The sequence below is a fragment of the Lithobates pipiens genome, unplaced genomic scaffold (genome assembly GCF_037356315.1).
Source record: "Lithobates pipiens isolate NorthernLeopardFrog02 unplaced genomic scaffold, aLitPip1_a1.2 Scaffold_18, whole genome shotgun sequence".
Classification (NCBI taxonomy): domain Eukaryota; kingdom Metazoa; phylum Chordata; class Amphibia; order Anura; family Ranidae; genus Lithobates; species Lithobates pipiens.
In genome coordinates, this window is record NW_027507758.1 from 13,800,845 (window position 1) to 13,828,098 (window position 27,254).

The 27,254-nt window shown below is 48.5% G+C and overlaps 1 protein-coding gene across 1 annotated transcript in view; it reads left to right on the forward strand.

Annotated features, from left to right (window-relative positions):
• BTBD9 (BTB domain containing 9) overlaps nt 1-27,254 on the forward strand; it is a 223,401-nt gene that overhangs the window by 152,920 nt on the left and 43,227 nt on the right. Inside the window, 1 exon segment of the mRNA XM_077485389.1 lies at nt 25,257-25,364. Coding sequence (XP_077341515.1) covers nt 25,257-25,364 — 108 coding nt within the window.

The window sequence follows — 27,254 nt, forward strand, 5'->3', positions numbered from 1 at the left end:
AAATCCCGTCATGCCTCTGCCTCTAGGAGTCATGTCTGTGATTATTGGGGTCTTGCAATGTCTCATGGGACTTGTAGTTTTCAAAACAGCTGGAGGGCCGAGGTTGGCCTACCCCTGCTCTAGAGTTTACCAGGGGTTCCTTGAGCTATGGCTGATTGACTTCCCATCTGTTGATGCCTACATCGTTTTGGGTTCGGCTGCACTTGGCAGAGCCAGCGGTGTGAAACCAACTGTATTTTTTTGCTGTCTTAAAGGTGGCATTCTTATCACCATTCTAAGGGAGGGCATCCTTTCCACTGACTCCCCTTAATATAATTTTAGCAAGGGTTCCTTGAAACCTGAAAATTCTTTGAAAGGTTCCCCTGGGGTAAAATGGTTGAGAATGCCCGCTTTAGACTAATACTAATGTGCTTGTCTATCTTGTCACCATAGCACCCGCTGTATGGTCAGTTGCTGTAAGGGGTGCACTAGGTTCTTTGTAACTGTTGGCAGAGTCGTTGCCAGGTCTACAAAAGATCTGGGGCTGGAGCCCATAGCAATGTAGTAAAGAAAGTCATACGCTTGGGCGGGCATACACATATAGCAATATACGTGTGTGTGTGTGTCCCCAGAGAGCCGCCCACTTAGATCAGGGTCCTCAGAGAACCCTCCTTACATCAGGGTCCTCAGAGAGCCCCCCCGCTTGCATCAGGGTCCCCAGAGAGCTCCCCCCGCTTGCATCAGGGTCCCCAGAGAGCTCCCCCCGCTTGCATCAGGGTCCCCAGAGAGCCCCCTCCCCCCGCTTTCATCAGGGTCCCCAGAGAGCCCCCTCCCCCCGCTTGCATCAGGGTCCCCAGAGAGCCCCCTCCCCCCGCTTGCATCAGGGTCCCCAGAGAGCCCCCTCCCCCCGCTTGCATCAGGGTCCCCAGAGAGCCCCCTCCCCCCGCTTGCATCAGGGTCCCCAGAGAGCCCCCTCCCCCCGCTTGCATCAGGGTCCCCAGAGAGCCCCCTCCCCCCGCTTGCATCAGGGTCCCCAGAGAGCCCCCTCCCCCCGCTTGCATCAGGGTCCCCAGAGAGCCCCCTCCCCCCGCTTGCATCAGGGTCCCCAGAGAGCCCCCTCCCCCCGCTTGCATCAGGGTCCCCAGAGAGCCCCCTCCCCCGCTTGCATCAGGGTCCCCAGAGAGCCCCCCCCCCGCTTGCATCAGGGTCCCCAGAGAGCCCTCCCCTCTTACATCAGGGTCCCCAGAGAGCCCCTCCCGCTTGCACCAGGGTCCCCAGAGTAGAGGTCGACCGATATTTGCAGTTTTTTAATTAATCGGCATCGGCCGATTGTGCTGATTAAAAGCCGATTTAGAACTACAGCGGGACTTTGAAATGACTTCTGTATAGAAGTCAGTGTAAGTTGCTGAGTCGTCATAGAAACGTCTTTCCTCCTCTCTGGGCAGGCTGCCAAGAAAAGAACAAAATGATACAATGTTTACACTTCTGAATGAATGAAGTCATCTCTGTGTGTGGAAGTTCTCAGTTTAACCATTTAAAGACTAAATCTTTTCTGACACTTGTTGCTTACAAGTAAAAATCCTTTGCCCCCCCAGTTATAATAATAAATTATATATATATTTTTTAGCAGAGATCCTAGAGAATAAAATAGCGGTTGTTGCAATATTTTATGTCACACGGCATTTGCACAGAGGTCTTTCAAATGCATTTTTTTGGGAAAAAAATACACTATTTAAAAAATAAAAATAAAAACAGTAAAGTTAGCACATTTTTTTTTCGTCCAAAAGTTTTGACTACCTGTTTTTATTTAATATATAGTTTTTTTTTTTTTATCTAAATCATACATACAAGTAAACTGATTGGAGGTTTGTTTTGTTTAATAAATGTTTAAATGTAAGATATTTTCTGTATCACTTATGAAGACTGCTTTCACACTGGAGCGGGCAGGCGCTGATGGTAAAACGCACGTTTTAGCGGCTCTTTACCATCATTTTAGCGGTGCTATTTGGCTGCTAGTGGGGCACATCTAACCCAGCTAGCGGCCAAGGAATAGGTTAAATGCGCCCATGAAGCACTGCTGCCAAATCGCATTGCATGCGCTTCGGCAGTGGTGCCCATTCATATCAATGGGCAGGAGTGGTGGAGGAGCGGTATACACCACTCCAAATGTGCTGCTTGCAGGACTTTTTTTTTAAGATCCTGCCAGCGCATCGCCTCAGTGTGAAAGCACGCTGTCTTTCACACAGACTGCAGGGGAGCCATTTTACAGGCGCTATTTTTAGCCCAAAAGCGCCTGAAAAACGCCCCAGTGGGAAAGGTGTGTTAGATCAAGGGGGATTAAAATAAATAAATAAATAAATAAAAAGGGAAAAAAATAAATAAAATAAAATAAAATCGGCATCATATATCGGCTATCGGCCGCCATGATTTCTAAATATCGGCATCGGCCAGAGAAAAACCCATATCGGTCGACCTCTACCCCAGAGAGCCCCTCCCGCTTGCACCAGGGTCCCCAGAGAGCCCCTCCCGCTTGCACCAGGGTCCCCAGAGAGCCCCTCCCGCTTGCACCAGGGTCCCCAGAGAGCCCCTCCCGCTTGCACCAGGGTCCCCAGAGAGCCCCTCCCGCTTGCACCAGGGTCCCCAGAGAGCCCCTCCCGCTTGCACCAGGGTCCCCAGAGAGCCCCTCCCGCTTGCACCAGGGTCCCCAGAGAGCCCCTCCCGCTTGCACCAGGGTCCCCAGTGAGCCCCCCCGCTTACATCAGGGTCCCCAGAGAGCCCTCCCCGCTTGCACCAGGGTCCCCAGAGAGCCCTCCCCGCTTGCACCAGGGTCCCCAGAGAGCCCCTGCCGCTTGCACCAGGGTCCCCAGAGAGCCCCCCCCACATCAGGGTCCCCAGAGAGCCCTCCCCGCTTGCACCAGGGTCCCCAGAGAGCCCTCCCCGCTTGCACCAGGGTCCCCAGAGAGCCCTCCCCGCTTGCACCAGGGTCCCCAGAGAGCCCTCCCCGCTTGCACCAGGGTCCCCAGAGAGCCCTCCCCGCTTGCACCAGGGTCCCCAGAGAGCCCTCCCCGCTTGCACCAGGGTCCCCAGAGAGCCCCTGCCGCTTGCACCAGGGTCCCCAGAGAGCCCCCCCCACATCAGGGTCCCCAGAGAGCCCCCCCCGCTTGCATCAGGATTTCCATCCAGAGAGCCCCCCCCCGCTTGCATCAGGATTTCCATCCAGAGAGCCCCCCCCCCACTTGCATCAGGGTCCCCAGAGAGCCTCCCCTCCCCTTGGGGACCCCTGCAGAGACTCTGGGATATAGCCCCAAAAGCCACCCCCTAGCGACGCCACTGACTGTTGGTAAGATGTCCCCTCACGTCCTATGTGGTCACCAAGATTTGAAGGCTACATGGACCATCGGCCGAATATCAAGTTTAACTAAAATGTTGCGTTACCGTATATACTCGAGTATAGGCCGACCCGAATATAAGCCGAGGCCCCCAATTTACCCCCAAAAAAACTGGCAAACTTATTGACTCGTGTATAAGCCGAGGGTGAGACATGCCTGTCCATCCCTGTGTGTGTGTCTGTCCATCCCTGTGTGTGTGTCTGTCCATCCCTGTGTGTCCGTCCATCCCTGTGTGTCCGTCCATCCATCCCTGTGTGTGTGTGTGTGTCCATCCATCCATCCATCCCTGTGTGTGTGTGTCCATCCATCCATCCATCCCTGTGTGTGTGTGTCTCCATCCATCCATCCCTGTGTGTGTGTGTCTCCATCCATCCATCCATCCCTGTGTGTGTGTGTCCGTGTGTGTGTGTGTGTGTGTGTGTGTGTGTGTCCAGCCTACCTGTGTCCCGAGCCTCCGTCCCGTGCCTTGCCTCCTTGCCTCCGTCCCGTGCCGTGCCTTGCCTCCTTGCCTCCGTCCCGTGCCGTGCCTTGCCTCCTTGCCTCCGTCCCGTGCCGTGCCTTGCCTCCGTCCCGTGTCGTGCCTTGCCTCCGTCCCGTGCCGTGCCTTGCCTTGCCTCCGTCCCGTGCCTTGCCAGGATCGCCGCTCTTCGTCGGCGCCTCGGCGGCCATTCTAAAATTCAAAAGCCGCGCCTCCGCCTTCGCCTGTGATAGGCGGAACACTGAATTTCCCAGCAGCCTGTGTTCCGCCTATCACGGACATCGTCTCATCCTCGTCCGTAGTACGAGGATGAGACTATGTCCGTGATAGGCGGAACACAGGCTGCTGGGAAATTCAGTGTTCCGCCTATCACAGGCGAAGGCGGAGGCGCGGCGTTTGAAGGGTAGAATGTCCGCTGTCTGTCTGCTCGACACGCTGATCGAGCAGGCAGACAGCGATGACTCGAGTATAAGCCGAGGGGGGCACTTTCAGCCTCAAAAAAGAGGCTGAAAATCTCGGCTTATACTCGAGTATATACGGTAAGTAAACATAAAATACCTGAATTCGAAAAAAATAATATAAATTTGAAATCGTATAATGTCCATTGGTGAATAAGCCACATGAAAAAGCCATCCACATATCAATAGCCTGTATAAATGTTCATTGGTGACTAATGCATGTGAAACAATCCACAAAGTGGACGATCTTCTATCGAAGATCCTCTACTACCGCTTCCTGGAGAGAGCTACCACCCTGAAGAAACAGATGTAAGCTTACCAACAGATAATGACCCTCTATCTCAGTGTTTCTCAACTCCAGTCCTCAAGGCGCACCAACAGGTCATATTTTCAGGATTTCCACTATTTTGCACAGGTGATTTCATCAGTTTTCCTGAAAACATGACCTGCTGGTGCACCTTGAGGACTGGAGTTGAGAAACACTGCTCTAACTAAAGAGAAGTCATTGAAGGCTCATGGTGTAACCATCATCTGGGACATGTCACTTTCACTGGCGGTGTTTGGAAAGCATCAATATCCTTTATATCCTCCTCATCTCACCTTCCAACTAACATTCAGCAGGACATAGGAGAGACCGATATACCACCTAGCATATAAACCCCTTAAAACCATTTTGTTAACGTTTAAACATACACTCACAATATATAAAAGCTTGCATATATAGCGTTTTTACTTTCCATCACTTCCAGTTCACAGGATGACATCAGCATGCTGCTCCCATCCTACACGTTTCGTCACAAGTGACGTCTTCTGGGACAATCTGCCTAATATGTGTGATACAGTGATTAAACTCAGTGGTGGTGTGTGTTTCTAAGTAAGTCCTTTCAGTCTAAACTGTGGTTAAGAGTTAAAAGTTCTCACAAAGATTCCCACGCAGGGGTGTTGGCTTCAGAAAGCAAATGGTCAGCTAAAATGGTGAGCCACCTGGCTCACTTGTTGGCACCACCGTTGCTTGCCTCTCAGATCTTTCTAACCCAACTTCGCTTGGCTCGCTCAACTTTGAGTACAGCACCTTGAGTCCACTCCTAGTCTCTAGATAGTTCTCCTTACATCTCGGGCTTTCTCAGTCCCCTGAGATTTGGGTTCCCTCGCCTAGTTGTCCTAACCTTCTCGGTCTCCCAGACCCTCTCTTGGTCTACCCGTTTCGCGTAGCTGCTTCAACTCAGTCCCATGAAGTGCAGTCTCTGGGGTGCTTCTCAGTCTGTAACCTTGAGAATCCTGTGTCAATTCTATATATATTTCCATAGTGGCAGGGCCTTGCACTGTCACATATGCTAAACACTTTTAAGAACATACCAGCTTTGTGGGGTATTTTGAATTTGTGGTAGTCTTGGAAATGGTGCATATATTCGCCAGCACAACATGGGTCGTCTTTTATTGCAGAAATATCACATTGCACCAGAAAGGATCCGGTGCAACGTTTTGGAGCCACGCAGGACCTTCTTCAGCCATTTGATGTGTTGGCCCCACTCCGGACCTCTAGATGGAGTTTCTCCTCACATCCCGGGGCTCTTTGCTCCTCTGAGACTTGGGTTCCCTCACCTAGTTGTCACAGCCTTCTCAGTCTCTCGGGCCGTTTCTTGGTCTCCCAGACTGGTGTAAATGCCTCCACACTTCTAGTCTCATGGACATAGAACCCCCCCAAGATGGAGCACAGTGTCTCGGAGCTTCTCAGATTGTAACCTTAAGAATCCTGTGCCAGTTTTATATCTATTTCCATAGTGGCCGGGCCTTGCCCTGACATATATGCTAGACACTTTTTGGTACATAAAGAGTTCTGGGGTGTTTTGCATTTGTGACAGAGTCTTGTAAACAACGCACATACTTGGAAGCACACCATGAATCGTGAAATGTCACCCAAATCCTTTATTGCGTTGATAGGTCACATCACCAAGATTTAGATGCAACATTTGGAAGCCACCCAGTACCCCTTCTTCAGACGTGATATGTGGGCCCACTTCGGACCTCTAGATGGGGTTTCTCCTGACACCCCAAGCTCTCTCACTCCTCTGAGTTTCGTCACCTAGTTGTCTTGGCCTTCTGAGTCTCCCAGACCATCTTTTAGCCCTTGTACCAGGGCTGGACTGGAACAAAAATTTGGCCCTGGACTTCATCCAGACCGGCCAACTTTAATTTTGAGTGTTCCCATCAGCAGTCACCTTTCATCATAATGTCCTCATCACCAGCAGCCCCCTTCCATCAGAGTGTCCCCATTACCAGCAGCCCCTTTCCATCAGAGTGTCCCCATTACCAGCAGCCCCTTTCCATCAGAGTGTCCCCATTACCAGCAGCCCCTTTCCATCAGAGTGTCCCCATTACCAGCAGCCCCTTTCCATCAGAGTGTCCCCATTACCAGCAGCCCCTTTCCATCAGATTGTGTCCCCATTACCAGCAGCCCCTTTCCATCAGATTGTGTCCCCATTACCAGCAGCCCCTTTCCATCAGATTGTGTCCCCATTACCAGCAGCCCCCTTCCATCAGATTGTGTCCCCATTACCAGCGGCTCCCTTTCAGCGGAGTGCCCCCATTACCAGCGGCTCCCTTTCAGCGGAGTGCCCCCATTACCAGCGGCTCCCTTTCAGCTGAGTGCCCCCATTACCAGCGGCTCCCTTTCAGCGGAGTGCCCCCATTACCAGCGGCTCCCTTTCAGCGGAGTGTCCCCCCTCTCCTCCCCCTCCCACGTGTACTCACAGTTCTGAAGGCAGCATCTCGTTTTCCTCTCTCCAGTCTTGTGACAAGTGTTAAGGGGAGAGAGGAAGGAAAGTCTGCCGGCTGTCTATGTCCCCCTGCAGACTGGAGGGAGCAGAAAGCCTAATCCTCTCCAGCAAGTGACGGCAGCTGCTGCTCCTGACAGGAGTTAAATCACGATCAGTCACTGTCAGAGAGGAGCGGCTCCAGGACTGCACCTGACCGGCCCACTGAGCCATCGGCCCACTGGGAAACTCCCGGTAGTCCCAATGGCCAGTACATGCCTGCCTTGTACACACGGTCGGACATTCCGACAACCAAATCCGTTGGATTTTGTCCGACCGATTTTGTCCGAAACTGTTGCATCCACACAGTCGGACAAAGTTGTCAGAAAATCCGATCGTACAGAATGTGGTGACGTTATTTCGTTAGGACGGGACTACGTTCAGGCTAGTAGCCAATAGCTTTGGTCTAGGAATTTGATCTGAGCATGCGTGGCACTTTGTCCGATCGGAATTCTCTACACATGATCGGACAAAGTCCGATCGGATCATGTTGTCGGAAAATTTTATAGCCCAGCTGGAAAACTTTTTCCGTCAGATATTCCGATGGAAACAGTCCGATGGAGGCCACACACAGTCGCATTATCCAACAACACGGTCCAATCGGACATTGTCCATCGGAATGTCCGACCGTGTGTACAAGGGCTTAGTCCCCCAGACTCGTACAGCTGCCTCAACTCTCTCAATCCCATGGACATAAAACCCCTCCAACATGGATTGCAGTCTCTGGAAGCTTCTCAATCGGTACCCATGAGAATTCTGTGCCATTTCTATATCCGTTTCCATAGTGGCACTGACATACACTATATTGCCAAAAGTATTGAGACGCCTGCCTTTACACGCACATGAACTTTAATGGCATCCCAGTCTTAGTCCGTAGGGTTCAATATTGAGTTGGCCCGCCCTTTGCAGCTATAACAGCTTCAGCTCTTCTGGAAACGCCGTCCACAAGGAGTGTGTCTATTGGAGTGTTTGACCATTCTTCCAGAAGCACATTTGTGAGGTCAGGCACTGATGTTGGACAAGAAGGCCAGGCTCACAGTCTCTGCCATAATTCATCCCAAAGGTGTTCTGTCAGGTTGAGCTCAGGACTCACTGTGCAGGCCAGTCAAGTTCCTCCAACCCAAACTCGCTCATCCATGTCTTTATGGACCTTGCTTTGTGGACTGATCCAAATCATTTGGCGGTGGGGGTATTAAGGTGTGGGGGTTGTCTTTCTGAGGTTGGGCTTGGCCCCTTAGTTCCAGTCAAGGGAACTCTTAAAGAGGAAGTAAAGGCAGTTGAAAAATCAAATAAAAAAAAAGGAACCTGCAAGGCAAAGGCATAATGAGCTAGTATGCATAGCATACTGTCTTCATCTCCACTGCTGCCATGGATCACGTAGTGACTTCCAGATCTCGCTGCTTCGCCTGAGCAGCGATGACGTCACTCATGCGCATGGGAGCCGACACTCGCGCCATATCGCCGTGATCTGCGGCCTGCCCGGTGCGCCTCTTTTTGTAAATATCTCCTAAACCGTTTAGGAGATATTTCTTGGACCTACAGGTAAGCCTTAATCTAGGTTTACCTGTAGGTTAAAGTGGTTTGTAAGGTTTACAACCACTTTGATGCTTCGGCATACCAAGACATTTTGGGCAATTTCATGCTCCCAACTGACAATGTAGTGTATATGCTAAACACTTTTTGGAACACCCAAAAAAAAAAAGAGTTGTGGGGAGTTTTGCATGTGTGAGTGAGTCTTGGAAACGGCGGTAGTGACTTGCACATCTACAGGTGTCTATACATACGCTGACAGATGTATGCACACACACAGGCGCCGGGTTTTCTTAGATTCTTCCCATTTTATTGGCTGATCTGTCGCCAGAAAACTTTCTCAAGATTCTGAACTCCAAACTCCCCCGCACCGACCCCGGAGCTATCCTGTGAATTATAGTTGCTGATCACAGTGATCACAACGTTCTTTCTGGAGAAGAGTAGACACCTAACACAAAAATAATGAACACGGGTCAATGCCGCTGACAGGAACAGTACGTGGAAACCGTTTTAAAAGGTCAGATCTCTGTTGCTGGCCATTTTCAAAATGCAAAAAACCTGGAAAAAAAAAAAATGTGATGGTGGTTTGAAGTTTTTTGGTAGCGCTCGTTGTAGGTCCATTCATTTTTTACACGTGTATACAGATGCTATATTGTGTGTACCCTGCCTGCTTGTAAACTCCTGGTATTTGTACATAATAAAAAAATTATATATATATATATATATATATATATATATATATATATATATATATATATATATATATATATATATATATATATATAGAGATATTATATATATATATATATATATATATATAGATCTATATCTAAAAAAAAAATATATATATATATATATATAATTTTTTTTTATATATAGATATATAGATATATAGATATAGATATATATATATATATATAGATATATATATATATCTATATATATATATATCTATATCTATATATATATATATATCTATATCTATATATATATATCTAAAAAATATATATATATATATATATATATATATTATCTCTATAATATCTTTATAATATATATATATAATAAAGATATTATATATATATATATATATATATATATATATATATTATGTATATATAGATATTATAGAGATATTATATATAATCTCTATAATATATATATATATATATATGTGTATATATATATATATAATGTGTATATTATCTCTATAATATATATATGTATATTATCTCTATAATATATATATATATATATATATATATATATATATATATATATATATATATATATATATATATATATATATATTATCTCTAATAAAATCTTTGCCTTCATCATGGATTGTCTCCTCAAATACTTATTTTCTATCACTGAGGATGCAATAACATGTTCGTGTTGAGTGTTTTTCTGGAGTTTTTGCCACCTATTAATTTACTTTTATTTATTTTTTTTTTGTTTTACATTTTTGAACTTTTGCCTTTTTTTTTTTTTTACTCCAACAGAGTGAAATATTGGTTTATTTGTTGCTATGTTTTTCAGCTTTTTTCATTTTGTTTTGTTTGTTTGTGGCAAGGGTTAGGGCCGGTTCACACAGGGGGCGACACGAGGCGACACGACTTGCCGTGCCGCGACCTGACAAGTCGCCCCCGTTCTGTACAATGGAACCGTTCTGAGAGGAGCGTCTCGAGTCGCTCCGACTCAGAAAAAAGGTTCCTGTACTACTTTCTGGCGACCTCGGGGCGACTTGCATTGACTTCTATACAGAAGTCATTTGCAGGTCGCCGCTGAGGTCGCGGCAGGTCGCGGCGAGGCAAGTCGGTGTCGCCTCGCATCGCCCCCTGTGTGAACCGGCCCTTAGGGGTTTGTTTATTAATTTATTTTGTTTAGGGGTTCTTTTATTTATTTAATTATTGATGATTGCTTGGCTGGGGTTAGGGATTAATTTATTTTATTGATTTTGTTATTTAATGTGTTATGTCGCCTACACACGATCGGAATTTTGGTCGGAAAAAAATCTGATGGTTTTCCCGACGGGATTTCGCTCAAGCTGTCTTGCCTACACAACGGTCACACCAAATTCCGACTGTCAAGAACGCTGTGACGTACAACACGTGCAACGGGACTAGAAAAAGGAAGTTCAATAGCCAGTAGCTTCCGTCTCGTAGTTGAATCTCTGAGCATGCGTGAGTTTTTGCACATCGGAATTGCATACATGCTATTGGAATTTCCGATTAGAAACTTTTTCCGTCTGAAAAATTGAGAAGCTGCTCTCAATCTTTTGCTGGCAGAAATTCGGCCAGCAAAATTCTGATGGAGCGTACACATGGTCGCATTTTCCGACGAAAAGCTCTCATCGGTCTTTTGCTGGCCGAGATGCCGACCGTGTGTACGCGACATTAGGGTTAGGGGTGGTTTTATTTATTCAAATGTATTATTTAATTATCCTATCACCAGTTCAGGCTGGTGGTGGGGGTGTAATGGTGTGGGGGATGGGATATCACTGGTTCAGGCTGGTGATGGGGGTGTAATGGTGTGGGGGATGGGGTATCACCGGTTCAGGCTGGTGGCAGTGGTGTAATGGTGTGGGGGACATTTTCTTGGCACACTTTGGGCCCCTTAGTACCAATTGAGCATGGTTTAATCACCACGGCCTACCTGAGTATTGTTGCTGACCATGTCCATCCCTTTATAACTACAGTGTCCCCATCTTCTGATGGCTCCTTCCAGCAGGATAATGCTCCATGTCACAAAGCTCCAATCATCTGACCACTGGACAATGAGGTCACCGTACTCCAATGGCCTCCACACTCACCACATCTCATCCAATAGAGCACCTTTGGAAGCACCTTCTGAAGGCAAAAAGAGGGTCCAAATTAAAAGAAAAAAAAAAACCTTTGCGCCAAAGAAAAAAAATATTAAAATATCAAATGGTTGCCAGCAGCAGTGTGGATGTGAACCTATCGCTAGAGTGGTCACTTGCGCTGTGAGTATATGTAACCCCTAGATGGTGACTTCCAAGTCAGCTAGTACTTAGGATGGTCTTCCATAGATGGGGTGAAAAAAATGACAGAAGGGGGGGACTCCCATAGTGTAAAACCGTAATTTATTTAAAAACACAAATTAAATACTCATGGCATGCACTTGCATGGTTTAGTGCCTATGCCTGGCACCCGGTGTGATCACCATTAGTGTAAGGGTAATCCGGCCAGTCTCCGTTCGGATGCCTCTGGATCGCGGTGATGCTCGGTCCCCAGTAATCGCATTCCGGGCGGATGTATGGTCACGATGATGCGCTTAAGCCTCAACGCGTTTCAGCCAATAGGAACGACCGTCATCAGGAAGCTCTCTGGTTTCTTGAACATGACAATGAGGTCACTGTACTCCCAATGGTCTCCACACTCACCAGATCTCAATCCAACAGAGCACTTTTTGGGTTGTGGTGGAACGGGGGGGAGATTGGCATCATGGATGTGCAGCCAACAAATCTGCAGCAACTGTGTGATGTTATGTCACTTAAGCCTCGTACGCACAATCAAATTTTCGTCACGGGATTGTCAGGGGCCTAAAATCTGACCTTTAGTACTCTCACTCAGACAATTGTTATCCAACTTTCCGCCAACAAATGTTGGATGGCAGGCTAGTACGTTTTCGGCAGACAATGGTCTGTTGTCAGATTTTCCCCAATCGTCTTTCAGGACAGCCACCTTAGAGAGACACCGGCTCCTCCCCTCTGAGGAAACACCGCCTTCATTTTCATGATTTAAGCCTCCTCCTCCCTTCGTTCCTCAGTTATGGTGTTTCCTCCGGCGGGGAGACATCGCCAAGGAACCTGAAAGCTGAATTCGGTTGGTGAAACTGAAGCTATCCGAGCGGAGCCCCGGCCCCGTTCGGCTATCCGACCATTTATCGGTCGGTCTGGGACAGTCCTATCGGCGGGGAGCTGAAGTGTTCGTACTGTCCATATACCCTAAACTTCGCTTGGGGAAGCAGGAAGTTTATGGGGTCGTCCGTTCGTTCACCCGTGGGTGTTTCAACGGAGCAAACAGTCCGGTCGGCTGGGGAAGCTGAACACCCGACTGACCTTTACACGCACTCCAATCTTCGCTTGGGGAAAGCAAGAAGTTTTGGGGAGGTTCATCCCTGCGTTTCGCCCAGTGGGGCGCTAAACGAAGGCGTCCAGGGCCCCCCTGTGTATACAGCCGGCTGGGAGCTGGAAGCCGGACCGGTAGGCGGGCGACGTCAGTTCCGGTGGGGGCGGACCCCTTCGTTCGATCCGCGTCTTCCGGTTCCGGACGCGGCACGTGAAGGGGAACCTAGCGTTCGGCTGGTGCAGCCTCTTTCTACAGTTGCACAGGTAGCTGTTGGAGGCACGTTCGTACCACTCTTCCTCAACGGGAGAATGTCCGAAGCAGAGGCTTCAAGAACTCCTGGAGATAACAGCACCAGCCACTCAAAGGTAATAGCCCTGGAGAGGGGTTCCCTTACCTTATAACCAGTAGCTCCACTGGTGTGTTTTCCCCCTAGGTGGTCGGGGGGAAGGGCAGTGCGTCGGGGATCCAGGCGGAGTTGATCCTGGGCACTCCCGGTGGTCCTCTTAAGTAGTGCTGGTGGTTCTTTTCTTTTTAAAGTTTATGCTGCTCTCTCTCTTTTGCTTCGGTATCTCAGAAAGACTTAAGCAGGTCCCCCCTTGGTTCTTGGAGGAAGTGTCCTTCATGTAGAGCCTCTTTGGGGAATTCCTGGTTCAAGGCACTTTGTTAGGAGTGTATTAAAGGCCTGGATAGCTCAGTCCGTAGCTCTGTTTGGGTGCCATTAGAAAGCAGGCAGCAGAACAGGGTGCAGATTTGGCGGCTTCTGTGAAGTTTTCAATGCCCTCAGCTCCAGAGCACTCTTTTCACCAGCACAGCAGAGTGTTCCACCTAACCCAATGGTTGTTCCTCCCACAGGTTAGGGAGAATCCAGAGGGTTCCAGAGGGAAGTTGAGGAAGAAGTTGACAGGGCCGTCTCAGACTCCCAGAGGGAGACTGAGGGTGAGGACTTGGATGGGGAACCCAAAAGAACCTCACGGTATAAACTTCCCCTGGATGAGATGGAAAGGCTCTTGAGGGCTTTCCAAGTCACTTAGGAGGCACTGTCACCCCACGATCAGATGTACTAGGGCCTAGGGGGAGCGGGTGTTCCCGGGTCATGACATCTTGATCGATTCCATCAAGGATGGCAGGATCCACATAGAAAGCTTTTCTTTTCTGGTGCATTAAAGCAAGGTTTCCTTGGGCGGAAGAGGAGGTTCTCATCTGGAATAAAATCCCCCAGATTGGATGCGGCCTTTTCTCAGATGTCCAGGCATACTGACCTGTCCCTGGGGACATGGGGGTACTTTCAGACCCTATGGTTTGAAGATTTACCATAAGGAAATCTCTAAGCCTGCCATAGCAGCCACAGTGGTGGCTCGTAGTACAAAGTATTGGCTTATCCAGATGAAGCAATGACGGCAGAGGAGTCTTTCTATCCTCCTTTTCCCGTGCTGCTTTAGGCGTTGGCATACTCTGCGGATGCTTCGGCTCAATCCATTCGATTGTATGCAAGGTCCTCGGCTCTGAACAACTCAGCCTGGAGAGCCTTAAGGCTGTAGACATGGCAGAGGGACAGGGCGTCCAGATCAAAGCTCGGTGGAATTCCTCTTTAGGGGAGACCTGCTGTTTGGGCCAGGTCTTGAAGCAGTGCTATCGCACGGCTTATAAGAAAGAGGCCTTTCCCCTTAAGATAAAATGGGGGGAGCAGTTAAAAAGGGTCCTTCCTCCCCAAGTGGGAGACGATCACCTCCAATCAGTTTGTGTTGGGGATCATCAAAAGAGGTTACCGTGTGGAGTTTTCAGAGCTTCCCCCTTTTGAGACTCCTTGTCACTGAGCTGACAAGATGTGCCTTTCTTTCCTCTGCAGGAGTTAGAGGAATAGGAAGTGGTAACAAAGGTCCCAGCAGGTTAAACAGGCAAGGCTTCCATCCTCTCTTTTATTGTTTACAAGCCTTCGGAAAAGTTCAGGCTCATCCTGAACCTGAATAATCTGGGTGTCTTGGTCACCTACAGAAGCTTTTGGTTGGTTTTAGTCACGGGGTGAGGGCACCTTTTCCACCAAAACTGTTTCAGGGTATTGATAGTAAGGATGCATACCTGCATATTTCCATCGCAGAGACCCACCAGCGTTTCCTCATGCTGGCAGTAAGAACCTCTGTAGGGGTGCTACACCTTCAGTTTAAAGCACTCCCCTTTGGGCTATCCCCTTCTCCCTCGTATCTTCACCAAAGCGATGGTAGAGGTTCTGTCCTTCCTGCGTCTCAGGGTAGTCTCTGTGATCGTGTATCTCGACGATCTTCTCCTGTTTGTCCCTTCTCTGGCGCAGTTGAACGGGGATCCATAGCTTAAAAGGGACCTATTAGTGAGCTTGGGTTGGCCTCTGAACCTAGGGAAACTCATCTTAAACTTCTTCCCAAGGGGTCACCTTCCTGGGTGAAGGGGGTCAGGTTGAGCTTTCTGACATCCACGCTCCTAGCTGTTCAGTGGACGGGGTTGCGTTACCGTCCTCTGCAAACTATCCATCTTGAAGGTTTGGGGCCACAGTAGAGGGTCTTGGGACTCTTTGGTTTCGGTTCTGACTCAGGTAAAGAAGCCAGGAGCGGTGGCGTGTGACAATGCGCGCCGTCTCCCAAAGGCGCAGTCTGCGGTTGGATTGCGTATGTCTGAGTTCTAGTCCACCCTGTGCCAAATCACGAGGGTGTCCGTTGCTAGCTCTAGCACGGTGGCTCACGACTGATCACCGAATGGCAAAGGTCACAGCTGACAGTCCTGTGCTGTCAAGGTAGCAGTGAATAGCCGACTTAGACCATTGAGATAATACTACACAGCCCGTATTTTAAGGTCCCTTTGGTGGGATAGGGGAACATGTTTGTCACAAGGCCTAGAGTGGATTTGGCCAATATCCAAGGAGGAAGGAGTCAAAGAGACCCTCAAAATTGGAGGGAGAACGCGGGGAGAGAGCAACCAGGTTCTCAAATAGGATGTTTTTGAAGTGATCACCCGGTGGAGGGGGATTCCTTCGATAGACTTCTTTTGCCCCAAGGGAAAACGCGAAAGAAGCCATCTCCTGTTCTATGAGCAGGGGAGATGGGATGTCGGAAGCAGACGCACTAAGCACAGACTTAGGGTTTCTCTAGGTGCTATGCTTTCCCCCTTCCCGTCCTGATTCCCGTCCTGATTCCCGTCCTGATTCCTGCAGAGTTAAGGAAGTTTCAGGTGGAGATTACCATCTCTGTCTAATCGCACCTCATTGGCCCAGGAGGCCGTGGTTCTCCATTCTGAAGGGCCTGTCGGTGGAACTCCCCGGGGTTTTTTCCCGGTGTCCAATCTGCTGTCCCCAGGTGGAACCTTGCAGCTTGGCTACTGAGGAATTACCGAACAGCAAAGGGGTCTCAGACTGTTAGTAGCCACTCTTTTGAATTGCAGGTAAATGGAAGCTCAGACCATTTTCCTGAAGGTATAGAAGCGGTTCAATAACTGGTGCTCAGAGAACTCCTTCAATGAGCACAGCTCGGGGGCCGTTCTAGAGGTCCTGCAGTCAGGGGCAGATAAAAGGTTAGCCCCGAAACATTGGAGAGTCAGGTATCCGTTTCAAGCGTATTTCTGGATAGACATCTAATGTCAGTCCTTGGTATAGTAAGGTTCTTCAGAACCTTAAGTAGGCGAAGACCAAGCCTTTGGTCGCCCCCTTCCTAGTCGGGATCTGGCTTTGGTTTTACAGGTTCTCACAGGGGAACCTTTTGAGCCGTTAGAACCTTGCTCGTTAAAATTGATCACTCTCAAAACTGTATTTTTGGTGGCAATCACTACAGCAAGGAGAGTAAGTGAACTCGAAGCCCTTTCTATTAGGGCACCTTTTTTTTTTACCTAAGGTAGCCTCTAGTTTCCATAAGAATACAGGAGATTGTGCTACCTACTTTCTGTTCGAATCCAGTAGGAGAACAGGAACACATGTTTCACAGATTAGATGTTAAAAGATGTGTTCTTCATTATTTGGATTGCACAAGGTCAGTTCAAGAAATCTGATTCACTTTTTGTGTTGTTTTCTGGGGCTAGGAAGGGTTCCAAAGCCTCTAAACGTACGATAGCTAGATGGTTAAGGTTAGCCATTGGACAGGCTTACGTGACAGGGGGGTTAGATCCTCCAGTTGGGGTTAGAGCACACTCAGCCGGGGCGGTAGCATCTTCTCAGGATCTTCTGTCAGCCAAAGACCAAGCCTTTGGCCGTATAGTACTGCAGGCAGTGGTCCCACCCTAAGGTAATATACTCGCTTATCCTCTCTAAGGTGGCTGTCCTGAAAGACGATTGGGGAAAAATGGAATTACGTACCGGTAATGTCCTTTTCCAGGAGTCTTTCAGGACAGCACCGGTTCCCACCCAAATTGTTTGCAGATCATCGGGAACTCATTACATGAGGCCGTCAGGTAAGACTTAAAAAGTTTATTTGTTTGACGTGTTCTTGTGTCTCCCCAGTTGGCCTGAGGGACTCTGGAAGAACTGAGGAACAAAGGGAGGAGGAGACTTAAATCATGAAAATGAAGGCGGTGTTTCCTCAGAGGGGAGGAGCCGGTGTCTCTCTAAGGTGGCTGTCCTGAAAGACTCCTGGAAAAGGACATTACCGGTACGTAATTCCATTTTTCCTATCGTGTGTACACAAGTCTGTCACACAAGTCCAAAGTACAAACACGCATGCTCGGAATCAATGCTTGCCAAACACGCCATTAGTAGAAGGTGCCCAAAGGGTGGCGCTCAAGAGCTGAAATTCCTTGTAGTACGTCACTATGTTCATGTTTGTTGGCCGACAGTTGTGTGCCGTTTGTATGCAAGACACGTTCCCGGCACGCGCCCTTCGGACAAAAGTCTGACGCTCTGTTGGCCAACAATCCGATCGTGTGTATGAGACTTAAGGACCAGAATCTTAGGAATGTTTCAAACACCTTGTTGAATCTACGCCACAAAGAATTAAGACCGTTCTGAAGGAAAAAGAGGGTCCAACCTGGTACTAGCAAGGTGTACCTAGCTAAGTGGCCGATGAATGTATACTTTGGGTTTACAATAACATCAGTTCCAGTTTGCACCTAAGCTGGTGTCGTCTAGTTCTTGGGTGCTCAATACCCAGTTCCTGGTTCCAGACCGGAGGAGTCTGTATACTGATGGAAGCACCCAAGGGGGGGATGCCAAGCGTTCCTTCACACAAAAGCAGGAAATGGGAGGGGGGGGGGGGGCAATTTTAGATCGGCCAAATAAGGACAAAGGTCTCCTATTGGAGAAGACCCATTGTAAAGAAATCCTCCTTCAGATAGTTCTGTGATTTTGTTTCAGCATTTCTTCACTAACCCAAGTAACATTTTTAATTTATCTAATTGCTCAGAATACCCGGAGTTCAACTGTTTAGAAAAAAAAAAAATCGAATAAAATCCAATTTAGGTGTAATCTGCATTCACCGGGAACGTTTTCCAGAGGGCAGAGACAGCGAAAGAACTTTGTGTATTGTCCTGTTTAGTAATTAGTTCTATTTCAGGAGTAATGAATGTGGATTTGCCTTGTGTAATAGCGCTGAGCCGCGTTTTACTTCCACATCATCGCTTTTCTTTCTTTCTGAGTCTATTACTGACGCAGAGTACAAGAAAGGAGGAAAAATGACGAGGATTCAATTTTCGTTACATTGTTTTCATGTAGTAGTCATTAGGAAATCCCTCCGATCTTCTATTTACAATAAATGGAAGGACTCTGTGCAGGCGTGGTCTTCCGCTCTCAGGACCTGCTAACACCAGGCACTGCAGTATCGTACTTGTCGTCAACTTTCAGTATTCGTGCGTTTTAACATGTATTGCATTGACCACTTAAAGTAGTTGTAAACCCTAGGACAAAAAAAAAACAACCCTGCAAGACAAAGGCATATATACATAGTATACTAGCTCATTTATGAATTACTTAGCTGAGATCAAAGCCCCCGCAGCCGTCCTCGTACACCGTTCTGGTGGCCGACATCACTCCCGGAGTTCCGAGTATGGCGGGTTCTGGCGCTGTGATTGGCCGAAAACGCGATGACGTCACTCCCGTGCACGCGGGAGCCTTCGGTAACGGCGCATATGTGGCATTGCTCCAGTTTGCTTCAGTGCGCATTTGCCTGATGACGTCAGCACATGCAAATACAGGGAGTATCTCCTAAATTGTGCAGGTTTAGGAGATATCCAGAGTAGCTACAGGTAAGCCGTACTATAGGCTTACCTGTAGCAAAAAGTGGTCGGTAAGGGTTTATAACCACTTTAAGGTAGTGAAGTCCACTTTGTGATTTATTTCTTTTACTTAGGTTGTAAACCCTTGTGTTTTTTTCACCTTAAAGCGGGATTCCACCCTAAAGTGGAACCTCCGCTGATCGGATCCCTCCCCCTCTCCGGTGTCACAATTGACACCTTTCAGGGGGGAGGGGGTGGAGATACCTGTCAAAGACAGGTATTTTCACCCACTTCCGGGCATAGACTCCCGTGGGAGTCTATGCCATTTCCTGCCCTGCCGCGCTGTCTGCTGGGACACACACGGGTCTCAGAGACAGCACGGACAATTCCTATTGCGCGGCGTGGGTCGCGCATGCGCAGTAGGGAACCGGGAAGTGAAGCCGATTCGCTTCACTTCCTGATTCCCTCACCTAGAATAGTGACTACAGCAGCCGAGAGCCGAGCGATCGATCGGCCTCGGCTGCCGGCATCGCTGGACCCCGGGACAGGTGAGTGTCCATTTATTAAAAGTCAGCAGCTGCAGTATTTATAGCTGCTGGCTTTTAATATTTTTTTTTTTGGTGGAATCCCTCATGGTGAAAAAAAAAACGCCTGCCATATAATATTATATAATGCGTACGGGGGAGGAGCTATACATGACATCACCCGCTGCTGCCCTACGGAGCTAACATGATTGTCGGCTTTGCATGCTGTGTTTTTATCATCTTTATGTGAGTAGTTTGTGTTTGAACACAAAAATTTAATCTTAAGCGGTGAGCACTTAGATGTTTTCTTTCTACCCATGACCTGGCGTCCTTGCTGAGATCTAAGTATCAATTTACTCGGCATAACATTATCTTTCACAATATTAAAAAAAAAATTAAAAAAAATTGGGCTAACTTTACTGTTGTCTTATTTTGTTAATTCAAAAAAGTATTTATTTTTTTTCCCCAAAAAAAGTGCGCTTGTAAGACCCGCTGCGCAAATATGGTGTGACATAAAGTATTGCAACGACCGCCGTTTTATTCTCTGGGGTGTTAGAAAAAAAAATTTATGTATAATTTTTGGGGGTTCTACGTAATTTTCTAGCAAAAAAAAAAAAAGTTTTTAACTTGTAAACAACAAATCCTCAGAGGCTTGGCACCTTAAATGGTTAAATGGCACAAATGCATGCTAAATAAAAGTGACATAAAATATTGGGCTGTAGGTGGGCTTCAACCGGAGTCCCCCTTTAGTCCTGGCCCTCCTGGACAGGCTGTGAGAGGAGATGGTAGATTGCACACCCCCCCCCCCCCCCCACCACCACAAATAACGGACAATCAGGCTGATGATGTTGTTGCCACAGAGCTGACGCTCCACTCGGCACTCCTCTTCCCATCATACAGAACAAATCCCTTTCTTTTTTTTTCTTTTTTCTTTTCTATTTTTTTTTTGTTTCCTCTTCCCATCATACAGAACAAATCTCTTTATTTTTATTTTTTTATTTTTTTTCTTTCTATTTTTTTTTTTTTTGTTTCCTCTTCCCATCATACAGAACAAATCCCTTTTTTTTTTTTTTTTTTTCCCTTTTTATTTGTTTTTTTTTTTTTTTTTTTTTTCCCTCTTCCCATCACACAGAACAAATCCTTTTTAATTTTATTTTTTTCTGATGATTTTTTGAAAGCAACTTGTCAGCGAGCGCAATTAGCTTCAGGGAGCGACTCCCCTCCAATCGATGCCCGCCTTCCACTTCCAGGCTTATTTATGAAATATGTAAGCAAAATTACTGACGTTAATCCATTTTCAATACGATTCGCAGCTGCAAAGTGTAATGTGATATTGAACTCAGCGGGATGAAATGCATTCCAAACACATTTCTTCATCTCTCAAATCACTCCTGGATCCTCTTAAAGGGGCCGTGCAGCGTGTTGGGGGGGGGGGGGGTGGGGGGGTGGGTGTCCCTTTAGATTCCTGTCTTAGCCACTTGCCTCCTGGGTACCTTTACCCCCCCCCCCTCCTGCCCTGGCCAGTTTTCAGCGCTGTCACACTTTGAATGACAATTGCGCGGTCATGCAACGCTGTACTCATGACGTTTATTAGCATTTTGTTTTCACAGAAATAGAGATTTCTTTTGGTATTTAACCGCTTCAGCCCCGGAAGATTTTACCCCCCTTGCTGACCAGAGCACTTTTTGCGATTCGGCACTGTCGTTTCAGCTGACAATTTCGCGGCCGTGCGACGTTGTACCCAAACAAAATTGATGTCCCCCCCCCCCTCCCCACAAATAGAGCTTTCTTTTGGGTGGTATTTGATCGCCTCTGAGGATTTTTTTTTTTTTTGTGCTATAAACATAAAAAAAAATTTGGGGGAAAAAAAGCAATTTTTTTTACTTTTTGCTATAATAAATATCCCTAAAATATATCAAAAACATTTTTTTCCTCAGTTTAGGCCAGTACGTATTCTTCTACATGTTTTTGGTTAAAAAAAAAATTGCAATAAGCATTTATTTATCGGTTTGCGCAAATTATAGCGTCTACAAAATAGGGGATAGATTTATGGTGTTTTTATTGTTAATTTTTGTTGTTGTTAGCAATGGCGGTGATCTGCGATTTTTATCGTGACTGCGACATTATGGCCGACACATCGGACGCTTTTGACACTATTTTGGGACCATTGGCATTAATATAGTGATCAGAGCTATAAAAATGCACTGATTACTGTGTAAATGACACTGGCAGGTAAGGGGTTAACACTAGGGGGCGATGAAGGGGTTAAGTGTGTTCTAGGGAGTGATTCTAACTATGGGGGGGGGGGCTACCGCTGACATGACATTGATCACTGCTCCCAATGACAGGGAGCTGTGGATCTCTGTCAGGGGCGTAACTATAGGGGGTGCAGCAGTTGCGACCGCAACCGGGCCCTGTGATGCAGGGGGCCCATGCAGCCCCCCTCTACATATGGCTGCTCTTTAGTTGTGCTTTACCCGCATGACCTGTGTCCTCAGCCGGCTCCTCAGAGTACCCCTCTCCTGCTCCATGCATTGCCGCTCAGTCCGATGTCTGCTCTCCCCAGCCAGTGTCCCGCCCACCCCGAGTCCGGCCCACACTGCACTGTATACTTCTCCCTGGTAAACAAACTTTAAGCACACAGACACAGTGCAGCCCTATGAGAGCCGGCTCCCCGGAGGACACTGCAGGCTTGTCTGCCAGCCCCCCCTTGATCATGGTGAGTGAGAGGACCCCATCCCCCACACACCATTACATACCCCCCTCCATCTCCCCCTGGGGACAGGGACCCCTTCTCACGTGGGGACAGGGACCCCCACCTCCCCTGGGGACAGGAACCCCTTCTCACCTGGGGGCAGTAACTTCATCTGCCCTGGAGAAAAGGACCTCATCTCTTCTGGGGATGGGGACCCCATCCTGCCTAGGGACAGTACCCCAATTGGGCACCTAAAAATAAAAATAAAAAAAAACTACTGATACCAGTGGTGGAACTACAGGGCTCACAAAGGGCATACCTGTGACCACGCCCTGGAGTTCCACCACCGGACTCGGAGGGAAGGGCCCTGGCTGGGGTTCAGGGGGGGCCCTTCATGGTTTCTTGCATCGGGGCCCTGAAGGTTCTAGTTACGCCCCTGATCTCTGTCATGTTGCTAGGCAGAACAGGGAAATGCCTTTTTACATAGACCTCTCCCCATTCTGCCTCTCCACACCGCAATCGTGGGCCGCGAGAGGACATCGAGTTCCCGGGACCCGCAGGAACGCTCTGCCGGCGGTCTGCGTGCACCCGAAAGGCGGCAAGTTAAAAGGGGCGTACCTGTTCACCCATTTGCCTGCCTGTGTGCCAGTCTGCCGACGTACATCTGTGAGTGTCGGTTGGCAAGTGGTTAAAGTGTAATGTCAGAAGGTTTTTTTTTTTTTTTTTTATCTTAATGCATTCTATGTGTAGCAGCACCCCCCTAATACTTACCTGAGCCAGTAAGTCTGTAAGTCTGTCCAGCAATGTCCACGAGTCCCTGTCTGGGACACTCGCTCCTGATTGGTTGAGACACAGCAGCAGCGCCATTGGTTCCCGCTGCTGTCCATCAAACTTATTTGGCCAATCAGGAGAGAGAGAGAAGGGGAACAGGTCCGAATGGCAGCTTGACTTGGGTGCCCTGACGGGAGGGAGGGGCTAGGAGCACTGAAGGGGCACCCGAGAAGAGGGACTTTTTTTTCATTTCGGTAAATAAACCGAAAAAAAAAAAAAACATTTTTGAAAAAAAAAAAAACGTTTTCATAGTTTGTTATAAAAATTTGCAAACGGGTAATTTTTCTCCTTCACTGGGCACAGATAGGCTTCAATGATGGGCGCTGTTTGGCTGCACTAGTGGACACTGATAGGCAGCATTGATAGGGGGCACTAATGGGCACTGATGGGTGCGGATAGGCTGCACTGATGAGGTGGCACGGATAGGCTGCACTGATGAGGTGGCACGGATAGGCTGCACTGATGAGGTGGCACGGATAGGCTGTACTGATGAGGTGGCACGGATAGGCTGTACTGATGAGGTGGCACGGATAGGCTGCACTGATGAAGTGGCACGGATAGGCTGCACTGATGAGGCGGCACGGATGGGCTCCTGATGAGGCGGCACGGATGGGCTCCTGATGAGGCGGCACGGATGGGCTCCTGATGAGGCGGCACGGATGGGCTCCTGATGAGGCGGCACGGATGGGCTCCCGATGAGGCGGCACTTATGGGCTCCTGATGAGGCGGCACTGATGGACAGCATTGATGGGCACTGGTGGTGGACATTGATGAGGAGGCAGAGATTGGCAGCCTGGTGGGCAATGTTGGGACTGCAGTGATAATCGGTGCCCTGATTTATCAGTGTAGATGTCCCTTTAACAGATGCCGGGTATCTCCTCTCCTCTCCTCTCCTCATGCTGTCAGGAAAGAAGCGTCAATAACCGGCTTCTGTTTTTACATCCATGATCAGCTGTGATTGGACACAGCTGATCACGTGGTAAAGAGCTGCTGATTGGCTTTTTACCTTAATCTGTGATCAGCAGTGTCCCGACGGCATCCCAGAACCAGCCAGCCACGCTGTAGCCGTTATTCAGCTATAGCTCAGTCGGCATGTGGTTAAAGTGGAACTACGGCTTGTAGACGGGGGGAGGGAGCGTGGGGTGGCTTGTAGACGGGGGGGGAGGGAGTGTGGGGCGGTTTGTAGACAGGGGGAGTGCGGGGCAGCTTGTAGACGGGGGGAGCGTGGGGCAGCTTGTAGAGAGGGGGGGAGCGTGGGGCGGCTTGTAGAGAGGGGGGGGAGCGTGGGGCGCCTTGTAGAGGGGGGGAGTGTGGGGCGCCTTGTAGAGGGGGGGAGTGTGGGGCGCCTTGTAGAGGGGGAGAGTGTGGGGCGCCTTGTAGAGGGGGGGAGTGTGGGGCGCCTTGTAGAGGGGGGGTGTGTGGGGCGCCTTGTAGAGGGGGGGTGTGTGGGGCGCCTTGTAGAGGGGGGGTGTGTGGGGCGCCTTGTAGAGGGGGGGTGTGTGGGGCGCCTTGTAGAGGGGGGGGAGTGTGGGGCGCCTTGTAGAGGGGGGGAGTGTGGGGCGCCTTGTAGAGGGGGGGAGTGTGGGGCGCCTTGTAGAGGGGGGGAGTGTGGGGCGCCTTGTAGAGGGGGGGAGTGTGGGGCGCCTTGTAGAGGGGGGGAGTGTGGGGCGCCTTGTAGAGGGGGGGAGTGTGGGGCGCCTTGTAGAGGGGGGGAGCGTGGGGCGGCTTGTAGAGGGGGGGAGCGTGGGGCGGCTTGTAGATGGGGGGGAGCGTGGGGCGGCTTGTAGAGGGGGGGGGGAGCGTGGGGCGGCTTGTAGAGGGGGGGGGAGCGTGGGGCGGCTTGTAGAGGGGGGGGGGGAGCGTGGGGCGGCTTGTAGAGGGGGGGGGGGAGCGTGGGGCGGCTTGTAGAGGGGGGGGAGCGTGGGGCGGCTTGTAGAGGGGGGGAGCGTGGGGCGGCTTGTAGAGGGGGGGGAGTGTGGGGTGGCTTGTAGATGGGGGGGGGGAGCGTGGGACGGCTTGTAGAGGGGGGGAGCGTGGGGCGGCTTGTAGATGGGGGGGGGGGGGGAGCGTGGGACGGCTTGTAGATGGGGGGAGCGTGGGGCGGCTTGTAGACAGACAGTGGCTGCAAAAACACAGGAGATCAGGATCACTGGGATATAGCAACAAATAGAAAAAGGTAAAAACAAAGATTAAAAAATGAAGTCTGTTGTTTATCGCACACAATGCACAGAGCTAAAGAAATGTCATTCAAATTGTGGTTTTTTATTTATATATGCTTTAATCAGGATTTTCTGTCTCCTCTCCAGGTTATTGTTGTGGGATTGTGACGATCGGAGTTACAGTTACTACATCGAGGTTTCCACCAACCAGCAGCAATGGACGATGGTCGGTGACCGAACAAAGGTCCCATGCAGGTGCGCTGACTTCCGATCATCCCTATTCTTACAACTGCCTGTCTTAAGTCATCAGAATACAGATCATTTATTGGCTACTACAGCATTGCGTCTCCCGATAACATCGGTTGTGTATTTGGTGCGATTTTTCCCGCAAAGTGGATATTTTGTAAGGGTTAAACACAAGCACACCTGGCACCATCAATGAGGATTTCACCCCATTATCAAATAGAAGAAACCTAGACATCTACCTTTTTTAATTAGACTTTTTAACTATAGTCACATGACTGCTCAGCCCCCCCTTTCTGCCTGCAGTTGGAGGGTAGGGGGTGGAGACTGCACAAGACGCTTGATGGTTCCACCAACGTAAGAGGTCCAGCAGTATGTTGAGACCTGGACATGAGGAGCCGCTTACCTGCCCGGCCAGGTTCCCAGCCACCTGCATCACTAGGAGCACCCCCTGGTGGACGGTTAAGAGTATTTGATTGACCAAAACTCCTCCTATCATTACAGTTAATGGCAAAGCAGGGCTGGTCTTACCCCCGGGCATTTTCGGATCATAAGCCATAGAGTCAGGGCTGATGGTTGGCTCAGTCTCCTGCCACCCGTATATAGAACACAGCAGCGTGATTTGTAACACCCAGTCCCCAGATTGCTAGGAGGAGGGAGCAGGTCTTTGGTTTGCCTGGACGCTCGGGGTCTTTGGATGCACATAGCACCAGCCAGGAGCACGCATGCATGGGTGTCTTTTTTATTTATTTATTTATTTATTTTTGGCAGCCAGCCGCCAGCACCTGAAAACTGTCGGGGGTTGGCATTGGGGCAGCAGCTTGGGGAAGCCACCTAATACAGGTGTAGGCTTCCTTAAGTTATTAGTAAAGGTAGGAACCTTTTACAAATGGATCTTGATTATAGGTTATTGGCGCTACCTCCGACTATTTATTTTCAAAAAAGATATATTTTAAAACTTTATATCAATCACCTAAGCCTGTCCCCAAGGACTACGTGAATTAAACCCGTGTTCAGTGTTATATCTCAGCTACACCCTATTTATCCAACACCTTAACCTCAACCAAAGGTGATTGTGCACCACTTTATATCACCTATCATAGGTGAACTAGCAACACTTATTTTTTGTTTTACATAAAGTTTCATTAATAGCCAAAAAATCCTGATCAAAAAAATAATAAATAAAACCTCTAACACCAAAAACAAGAAGCCAAAAAAGCAAAAAACCAAAAGCAAAAGACCAACAGACCTCCGTGATACCTTAAACCAATTCACAGTGTTAAGGCCTCCCCTAAATTGGGGAAAAAAACCTGCCTCCAATTTACATACAAATCACTTGTGCTAGTTATTAAATACACTAAAATCCCCCTACGTTAATTTTTGTGAAAGGAATATATAAAAAGTTTCCTCATGCAATTATATCCAATATAGGAATTGAAACTGTGAGCAAAATTCAAAAAACAAAAGAATGTGAAAAATACAATTACATCCAATGATATATGCACCGATCCAAAAAAATAAAAAATGTGAAAGAGTCAATGAAAACAATATATATAAAAAATATCAAAAATGAAAAAAATATATATCATAAAAATATTTTAGTCCACAGTGAATCTTCTATCAAATATCCCAATGTGCAATTGTGCCACTTCAAGATACAGGAAAGGTGACTTTCGTGAGAGTGCCTGCGCTTTATTGGTGACTTTTGTGCTTGTTCCCCCTCAAGGGTCCCCACTCACCAGATCCATTCACCCCCTAAAGGGTTATACGCCTATAATCTGTATCCCGTTTGTTCGGAGATTCCACCATCCAATTGTGTCTTCAGCGGGTCCTCCTCAGGATTTTTTTAGGAGATGCAAGTAAGTCCTTATATCCGCTAGTGGTTCCTCAAAGGAAAGAAAA